Source organism: Rhinoderma darwinii, chromosome 1 (genome assembly GCF_050947455.1).
Source record: "Rhinoderma darwinii isolate aRhiDar2 chromosome 1, aRhiDar2.hap1, whole genome shotgun sequence".
In the NCBI taxonomy this organism is placed as follows: domain Eukaryota; kingdom Metazoa; phylum Chordata; class Amphibia; order Anura; family Rhinodermatidae; genus Rhinoderma; species Rhinoderma darwinii.
This window is the reverse complement of record NC_134687.1, coordinates 64,421,976-64,431,715: the sequence shown is the minus strand read 5'-3', so window position 1 is coordinate 64,431,715 and position 9,740 is coordinate 64,421,976. Positions and strand designations below refer to the sequence as shown.

At 43.6% G+C, this 9,740-nt stretch overlaps 1 protein-coding gene across 3 annotated transcripts in view; it reads left to right on the top strand.

Annotated features, from left to right (window-relative positions):
* Positions 1 to 278: 278 nt before the first annotated feature.
* The window catches only part of PDS5A (PDS5 cohesin associated factor A), a 153,161-nt gene continuing 143,699 nt past the window's right edge, over positions 279 to 9,740 (top strand). For all 3 annotated transcript variants that reach the window (XM_075859341.1, XM_075859335.1, XM_075859328.1), the window contains exons 1-2: positions 279 to 592; positions 1,041 to 1,191. In XM_075859341.1, the coding sequence (XP_075715456.1) occupies positions 1,081 to 1,191 (111 nt within the window). In that variant the 5' untranslated portion in view covers positions 279 to 592; positions 1,041 to 1,080. The remainder of the gene's footprint in view (positions 593 to 1,040; positions 1,192 to 9,740) is intronic.

Below are 9,740 nucleotides of genomic sequence, written 5' to 3'. Positions count from 1 at the left end.
GGGTTAATGGTTATTGCATAAATATTGCAAAAATCAAGTGCTGGGAGTTGTAGTTCCACTCGTTGTATGTAGGTCACTGCACTACAGGCTGCCGTACATACTAATCCTTTCCAAGCTACATATAATGTTGTGATCTTGTGAATGACTCCCTGAGACATGACGGCTTTGCATTGAACTCGGGGTCACTACTGCTGGGAGGTCAGAGGTCACACAAGATTTTGTTTCGTTCGCTCAGTTTCCTACTTCGTCTCCAGAGTTTTGGCGCCAACCGCAAGAGGTCGCTGTGCGCCAGTGAGAGCCCCGGTTTCAACAGCGGTAGCAGCGTGTGAGGGAGTGTGGCGGCGACGAGCCTGAGCGTGTGTCCGCCGTAACCGAGCACGGCGTTCAAGCTCTGGAACCCCGGTGCGGGGGTACGAGTCCGTCTGCTGATTGGTGCCCGGTGATCCGTGCCTGCGAGAGACGGGGCGCTCTGGACAGGAAGCTAGGTGCACGCCGAGAGGCCTTCCCCTCATACACTCCTCCTTCTCTGAGAGAACCGCCCCGACACACCGGGCGCCGGATACATGCGGGGGGAGCTCGCCCTCCTCTGGAGGTAAGACTCGGAGCGGAGCCATTCTGTGTACATATACGGCACTCTGGGGCCTGAGGTTTATACTGCTGACAGGAGTCAGAGCTTCAGTTTCGTGTAAAGTGTGAGGCCCGCACTGCAGGCCTCGTCCACTTCTCTAGAGCAGCCGTCCCGTCCGCTGCCTGTATACCTCCCGGAGCGCTGTACTTGTGCGGGAAACCCCCTGAGGTGCTCATTTACTCTTTCCGGCCTTCCATTCAATCCTTGCCGGGTAAAAGTAACTACCACTTCCCACCGTCTCCCCTACCTGTCCCGATCACATACTGCGCCGCTCTCCTCCCTGCAGGGCTCTCCCGGTCCCCGCCCGTAAATGTTGTGTTAGTACCGGGCACGGGGTGAGTGGGGCTTTTATTGGGCTGTTTTTGTCTCATGTTCTGAACATGTAGGTGACGTTTTGTTTTCTGACCTATAGAGGCCGCTAGAGGACTGTGCAAGAAGTGAAGTCAGGCATAATGGAGTTCCCTACCCAGCAGAAACCCAATGATGGCAAAATCATATACCCGCCCGGGGTGAAGGAGATCACAGATAAGATCACCAACGATGAGGTGGTCAAACGTCTCAAGGTGAGTGCTGCCAATGTCGTTTTGGTCACTTTGGTATAAGAAGTGGCAGTCTCTGCATTCCAGATGGTGGGACAGATGGGTGTATACAGAATTTGGTTGGTGCTTCTCAACTCTGATTGTAGAAAGCAAAAGTTATGGTACAATATGCAAATCGAAAGAATAATTGCATCTCGTCCGATCAGGTGATAGGGCGCTCGTGTCAAACATCCAATCGTCATAGATTCGTTTCTTGCATGCCATACCTGGCTGTAGCCAACAAAGCACTGATTGAGTTCAGGTGTTTGGGTAAGGCCATACGGTAACGTGGCTGAAAACCATGCCGCCGTCCTGTTTGGTTCGGTTGTTAAATTGCTTGTTAATGACCGTTTGATGGTGTTCCGGGAAAAACTGCTGGTTACCTGCCAAAAATTTGCGGCTGTAAGGGTTTATTTTATTTTGGCTGCAGGAGTTTGTAACCAGCAGTTTTCGACCACATCAATGCCACTTTGTGTGGTTTTATTCTTTTAGCCGCACTCATTGCAAACAGGAGTAAGCGCACAGCCATGCAATCGCCATAGACATACTTTGCTTATAGTATGGGTAGTACTGAAGAGCTCAGTGACTTTAAATGTGGCACTATCATAGGATATCAAGTTTGGGGAAAAAAATATCTGCTAGATCTGCCCTGGTCACCTGTAAATAATATAGTGAATCGGAGACGTCTAGGAGTAACAAGCTGCTGAGCCACGAAGCAGTAGACCACGCAAACTCAGAGCAGGGCTGCCGAGTTCTGAAGCGCCTATTCTCTGTTGTATCATTCTCTACAGAGCTTCAAACTGACCCCCGGAAGATATGGCTGTGAACTGTGTAGGGAGAATCATAAAATAGGTTTCCATGGTCAAGCAGCTGTACACAAAACTAAGGCTGGGTTCACACCTGCATTGTGCTAGTCCATTGTTCTGCCTCGTCAGAGGAGCAGAACAAGGGAATAACTGAAGCAACTGTTCCGTTGCACAACGGACACCGCCGTTGCTTACGGAGCCCATTGGCAATATGTTCCGTGGGCTTTCTGTTGGGGTATCAGTGATTTAACCGGACACAACACCGCGGCATGCTGCGCTATTGTCTCCTGTAATCCTTGCCAGGTCTGAGACGGCAGCATCTAACATAGCCTAATATCTCCGTGCACAATGCCAAGAGTTGGCCGGAGTGGAACAAAGCATGCCGCCAATGGACTGGAGCAGTGGAAATGTGTTTCCCTGGAGTGATGGATCACAGTTTTACTACCTGGCAGTCTGATGGGGGAATCGGGAATTGGCAGATGCCCGGAGAGTGCTACTTACTGGGATGCATAGTGCCTACTGTATCATTTGGTGGAGGAGGGATAATGTTATGGGGCTGTTTTTCAGGGATTGGCTTATTTTCAGTGAAGGGTAATTCTATGATCAAGCATATTAGAGAGTTGTTTGCTTCCGACTGTGTGAACAGTTTGGGCCTTTCCTGTTCCAGCATGACTGCACCAGCGCACAAAGCAAGGTCCATAAATGCATGGTTGGGTGAGTTTGGTGGCGAAGAATTCGAGTGTCACAGAGCCCTGGCCTCAACCCCATCATACATCATTGGTTCCCCAATCTGCAGTTAACAGCTTCCACTCTCCTGGGAAGATTTTCTGGGAAGGTGTTGGATGGGGTTGAGGTTAGACGTCTGTGCATGCCAGTCAAGTTCTTCCACGCCAAACTCACCCAACTGTCTTTATAGACCTTACTTTGTGCACTGGGCACAGTCATGATGGAACAGAAAAGGGCTGAACCCTAAACGGTTTCCACAAAGTTGGCAGTATACAATTGTCCAAAATGTATCAGTATGGTGAAGCGTTAGCATTTTTCTTCACTGAAACCAAGGGGCATAGGCCAACCGCTGAAAAACAACCCCATAGCATTATCCCTCCTCCACCAAACTTCACTATTGGCACAATGCAGTCAGGCAGGTAACGTTCTCCTGACATTCACCAAATCCAGACTAGTCTATCAGACTGCCAGATAGAGAAGCGTGATTCATCACTTCACAGAACACATTTCTACTGCTCCAGACTCCAGTGGCAGCTGTTCACCACTGCATCAGACGCTTGGCATTGTGGTTGGTGATGTAAGGCTGGCATGCAGCTGCTCGGCCATGAAGATCCCAGGGCACGGTTTTTGTGCTGATTGATATTAATACCTGCAGAGCTTCAAACTTCCCCTGGCATTGTCAGCAGAGTGTTGGTGACTTTTATGCACCACAGCACTTGGCGACCCCGCTCTGTAAATTGACATGGTCTGCCACTTACTTGCTGTGGTTCCTAAACATTTACACTTTACAGTAATAACACTCACAATTGATCATGGAATATTTAGGAGGGAAGACGTTTCACAAACTGACTTGCTGCAGTGGTGGCATCCTATTGCAGTACCACGCTGGAACTCGATGATCTCTTTAGTACGACCCGTTCTTTCACAAATGTTTGTATAGGCAGACCGCAGGGCTAGGTGCGGGATGTTATACACCTGTGGTAATGGGACAGAATTACACACCTGAATTCAATGATTAAGAGGTGTATCCCAATGCTCTTGCTCATATAGTGTACGTGTGATGAGCAGGTGTCCACATACTTTACACCATATAGTGTATCTGTAGATACACAGCTTGAGCTTGTTTGAAATCAAAGATATATTGTAGAAATTCAGTACTAGAGTCTTCATGTCCTGTGTATGTGTCTACGATATAGAGCTGCTGCATTCACAAGATCAGGCTTTCTGGGTATGATGTAAGGGGAGTGTATAACACTTGTTACATTGCTCCCCCTGGAACATCAGCTCAGAGACCGAAACTGGTGTATTTTAGAAAGTTGCACCCAGTCTGATTTTTAAGGCTTTTTGTAGCCACATTTTGTTTATAGTTTTTAGATACCTTACTAATATCAGTCACATCTGAATTCCCAGTGTATGACGTTGCAAATATTCAACTTTAGAAGGGGTTTAGAGATACATGCCTCTTTTTGAATGGATTTTCTCATAATGGAAACTATCTGTTTGTCTGATCAAGTGTAAAGGTCGACTTTAGAATAAAGAGTGACTGCACTATGATCAAACTTTTGATGTCATAGAGACATATCAGAAGCTTGAACCTGTGTGGTCTGGGTTCTGAGACTCCCCCACCGTCACTGAAACGTAGGTGAAGAAGCGCTCAGCTGGGTGCCCTGCATCTTCGGCTCTAAACCGTGCTCTTCATCAGCCTGGAGACCGCTCACATAGAACATGTATTTGAGCCGTCTCTAGCCTGACAGGGAGCGCTGATCAGAGTAGCACTGAGCACTTATGCACCTTAGTTTCAGCAACAGTGGGGGTCTCTGAACCCAGACCCCCACTGATCCAAACTTTTGACATATCAAAAATTTGAAAGTGCAGTCACTCTTTAACTATTCAAAGCAGTGCACCCACACAGTCTGTATCTGCCAGCCGTTTCCTGAGATCTTAATTTTGTGATTTGCCTTCTTTATAGTCATGACAGATGGTTAAGCCTGGAGTTGCCCGGACTTGCTGCAACAGCCGAGGAGATAAAGATATCTCCAGTCTGGTGCATTTGCGTCTTGAGGCTCTTTTGACATGCATTGTGGGTTCACTTTTTCACGGTGGTGTTGCAGCAGAGTAACTGTATCTAGCAGCATTACAGTTGCCCTTTGAGGGCATCCTCCCTATAAAGAGGAAGCCCATCTTGCCACAGGGCAAAATAATTTTCTGTTCATTTTTGCTTTGTTTTTAACATGTGAATTGGAAAACTACTCGCCAACACATAGCTTATTGATTGGTTTGGAGAAATGCGCTTGGTCAGGTCTATTTCTATACATGGATGACTGATCGGGCCTGCATCAAATCTCTATTGTACTATTTGTCTTTGCAATGTTTTCTAAAATCTAGTGACCTGTGAAGAATGAAAAAAAGAAATATATATATATATAATGTGTGTGTGTGTGTATATATGTATGTATATATATGTATATATGTATGTATATATATATATATATATATATATCTCTCCTCTTCGTGACCAGCTAAATTTTGCCTCTGCCTTTCAAAAGCCATAACTTTTTTTTATTTTTGCATTGACGTGGCTTGTAGTTTTTATATATTGTTGTTGCGCAGTTTGGGGGTAGAAAAAATTCACGGTGTAAGTTATATAATCTAACTTTTACGGCGTGAATAATGAAAAAGGGATTCTCGGCATCGTGGGGTTTTTTTTTGGGCAAGCAAAGTGACAAAGAAAACATACATCTTGACAATGTTTTTTTGTCCTTCTTTTTTTTTTTTTTTTTTTTACAGTAATCACTGTGCGCTATAAATGGCATTTTACTTTATTCTGCGGGTCGGTACGATTACGGCGATACCATATGTATATATATTTTTTTTGTTTTGTGTCGTTTGCGCAATAAAATCGGTTTTCTATAAAATGATTCTCCGAGCCGTAATTTTTTTATTTTTCAGTCAAAAAAGCTGTGGAAGGGCTTGTTTTTTGCGGGACGGGGTGTAGTTTTTATTGGTATTATTTTGGGGTCCATGCAAATTTTTGATCACTTTTTTTTTTTCATTTCTTTTATTCTATATTTTGGGAGGGGTGATGACCAAAAAAAATAGTGATGCTAGTATTGTTTTTTAATTATTTTTTGCAGGGTTCACCGTAGTTTGGGTCGTTACAAACGCGGTGATACCAAATATGTGTACTTTTTTTAAAGTTTTATTTTTTTTCCTATAATAAAAGACTTATAGGAAAAAAAGCATTTTATGGTTTTGTAACTTATAACTTGTTTTTACACTTTCATAAAACATTTGTATTTTTTTTTTTTTACTTGTTTTACTTTAAGACCTGCAGCACTGATGACTGCTATAATACATTACACTACCTAGGTAGTGTAATGTATTATAAACTGTCAGTGTGACGCTGACAGTCACACTGACCGGAAACCTATGAGGACCAGCTGGTCCTCATAGGCTTCTGTGAATGGCAGACCGGAGGCCGTTGTATGGCCTCCGCTTTTGCCATGCAACCGACGGCAGCACCTGCAATCGGTCATTGGGAAAGTTTGTTGTAGCAACAAACTTTCCAGTTTGTTGTTACAACAAACGTTCCCTGCGATTACATGATCGGGACCTGAACCAATCAGGTCCCGGTCATGTCTCTGGGACCAGAGGCAGGGGATAACAGCGCGATCCGGGTGTCAGCGCTACTCTGAGACACACCGGATCGCGCTTTTAACACCGACTGTATATTCACGTCGGCGCTGCACAGAGCCCAGCAAGCGCCGACGTGAATTTGCTGTGGGCGGTCAGGAAGCGGTCAATAACGGTGATCATATTCTCTGTAGCCGAACCAATCGGTTCGGCTGTCAGAGAACAGGTTGCCGCGGACACTGACACCGCCGGCGTCCGAGCGCTGTCCATAGCAAAAAACTGATGCAAACATAGAGTAGACATATGGGGGATGTTCGAAGTCTGACACACCAAAATAGTATTAAAACAAAGTAACTTTATTGAATTCATCTAAAATAACACATGTTAAAAACAGATGATTTCCACAGTGCAGAAAGACAACCAGATTGAATATATATAATACATCCAAATACATGAGTAATAGGCGACACCGTTTAATCACAGAAATAAATTAGCAGTATATTGCAATTGTATGATGTATGTATTCTGATACATTGACCGGCAAGAGAACCTGTTCAGCAACAGAAAAATTATTATTTCAATTCAAATATAATTTAAATATAAATGAGTGTAAATCAATGCCCCTGAGTAGAGCCAGATGAGAAAGGCAATGGTACTATACACGAGCAAGATGCATAGCTCAGTTTAACCAAGTAGAAAACGCATATCATAAGGCAAAATCGGGGCAATAGCTATGTTATCAGCCACGATTTAAACACTCAGTACACAGTAAGTTTAACATAATAAAGAAACCTTTTTGCTGAAAGAAAATACATATGGGGGTTGACACCAGAGACGGTGACTGTCACAATGGGTAAGAGTTCCTCTTCAAGGGAATGTGTCGCTAGAATTTTTTTTTAGTGTGTAGGTGATTAAACATTGTTCTAATTTTTTCACGAGTCAGGAAATATAATAAATTAGATTCTAATTTATAACATTTCCCAGTGCTGGTCACTAGATGGAGCAATTCCCAAAATTGCAGCATTGCATGTGGTAAAACCACATTGCTTTATGCTGCAAAATGTGAGAAAACTCACTCGCTCTCAGAATCCCCCCCTCCTTTATCTTGGCTAGTGCCAGGAGAAACGAGGGGATTGAACGGTCAAACCTCCTACACTGTGTGTCGCCATTTTTTTAGCTAACACAGTGTAGTAGGTTTACATACAGTAGTAAACACACAGTAAAACACGTACATACACAGACCTAACTTACCTGCTCCTGCCGCTCCCTCCGGTCCGTCCGCTCCGTCTGCTACCTCCGCTCCAAGTGCACAAGTCCGGAAGCCGCGACCGGAAGTAGTAATCTTACTGTCCGGCTGCGACTTCCGGTCCACAAGAAAATGGCGCCGGACGTCGCACAGTTCAATTTGGACACAGACGGCGTACAGCATAGTGGATGGAACGGGCCCCGTTCGCATTCTCTATGGGGATGTATGTGCCGTATTCCATGTCTGTATGTGTCGTTAATCGACACATAGAGATAGAAAAAAAAATGGCAGCCCTCATAGACAAGGAAAAGTGAAAAAATAAAAAAAAGTAACACACAAATAAATATATTTTTTTTTAACCCCTTAGTGACCACCAATACGCCTTTTCACGTGAGTCACTAATGGGTTTTAGGCTAGGCTGACGCCTTTTCACGTCAGCCTAGTCTAAGTCCTGCACGGGTCTCCCGTGCAGGCAGGAGCCGGGGCTCTGCTGTCTGATGACAGCTGAGCTCCTGCTCCAACGCCCGCGATCGAAGTTTACTTCGATCGCGGCCGTTTAACCCGTTAAATGCCGCCGTCAATAGCGACCGCGGCATTTAACTTTGTTTACAAAGGGAGTGCGCTCCCTCTGTCACCCATTGGCGGCCCGCGAATGCAATCGCGGGTCTCCGATGGGGTGTCATGGCAGCCGGGGGCTTGATAAAAGCCCCCAGGTCTGCCCTGGACATATGCCTGTTAGGACGCACCGGAGGCACGTCCTAACAGATTGCCTGTCAGATTTACACTGACAGGCAATAATGCTCTGGTATACGAAGTATAGCAAAGCATTATAGCAGCGATTGGAACATCGCACAGTAAAGTCCCCTAGTGGGACTAATAAAATAAGTCATCAAAGTGAAATAAAGATTATTAATAAAAAGTACAGTAAAAAAATAAATCCATTTTTTTCCATAAAAAGTGGTTTTATTTAGTAAAAGTGTAAAAAAAAAAAAGTACACATATGTGGTATCGCCGCGACCGTAATGACTCCATTAATAAAGTTAATATGTCCTTTAAACCGCAAGGTGAACACCGTAAAAAAAACACGCAAAAAACCATGGCGAAATTGCAATTTTTTTCCATTGCCCACCAAAGAAGTCATAATAAAAATGAATCAAGTCCCATGCACCCCAAAACAGTACCATTCAAAACTACGTCTTGTCCCGCAGAAAACAAGCCCAAAAAATCACTACATTGATGGAAAAATAAAAAAATTACGGCTCTTGGAAAGCGACGATGCAAAAGCAAATAATTTTAGTTCAAAAGTGTTTTTATTGTGCAAAAGTCGTAAAACATAAAAAAAAAAACCCCTACATATGTGGTATCGTCGTAATCGTACCGACCCATAGAATAAAGGTAACATGTTAATTACGTCGCACAGTGAACGGCGTCAATTTAAAAACGCATAGAACAATGGCAGAATTTCAGGTTTTTGTTATAATCCCCCCCCCCCCCCAAAAGGTTAATAAAAGTTAATATAAAAATTATATGTACCCAAAAATGGTGCTATTAAAAAGCACAACTAATCCCGCAAAAAACAAGTCCTCATACAGCTATGTAGACGAAAAAATAAAAACGTTATAGCTCTTTGAATGCGACTATAGAAAAACGAATAAAATAGCTTGGTCATTAAGGCCTAAAATGGGCTGGTCACTAAGGGGTTAATAAAACACTAAAAGCAAATTGATCTAAAACATTTTTTCCCTGTGACACTGGTCCTTTCAGCATATGTATTTTCTTTCAGCAAAAAGGTTTCTTTATTATGTTAAACTTACTGTGTACTGAGTGTTTAAATCGTGGCTGATAACATAGCTATTGCCCTGATTTTGCCTTATGATATGCGTTTTCTACTTGGTTAAACTGAGCTATGCATCTTGCTCGTGTATAGTACTATTGCCTTTCTCATCTGGCTCTACTCAGGGGCATTGATTTACACTCATTTATATTTAAATTGAAATAATAATTTTTCTGTTGCTGAACAGGTTCTCTTGCCGGTCAATGTATCAGAATACATACATCATACAATTGCAATATACTGCTAATTTATTTCTGTGATTAAACGGTGTCGCCTATTACTCATGTAT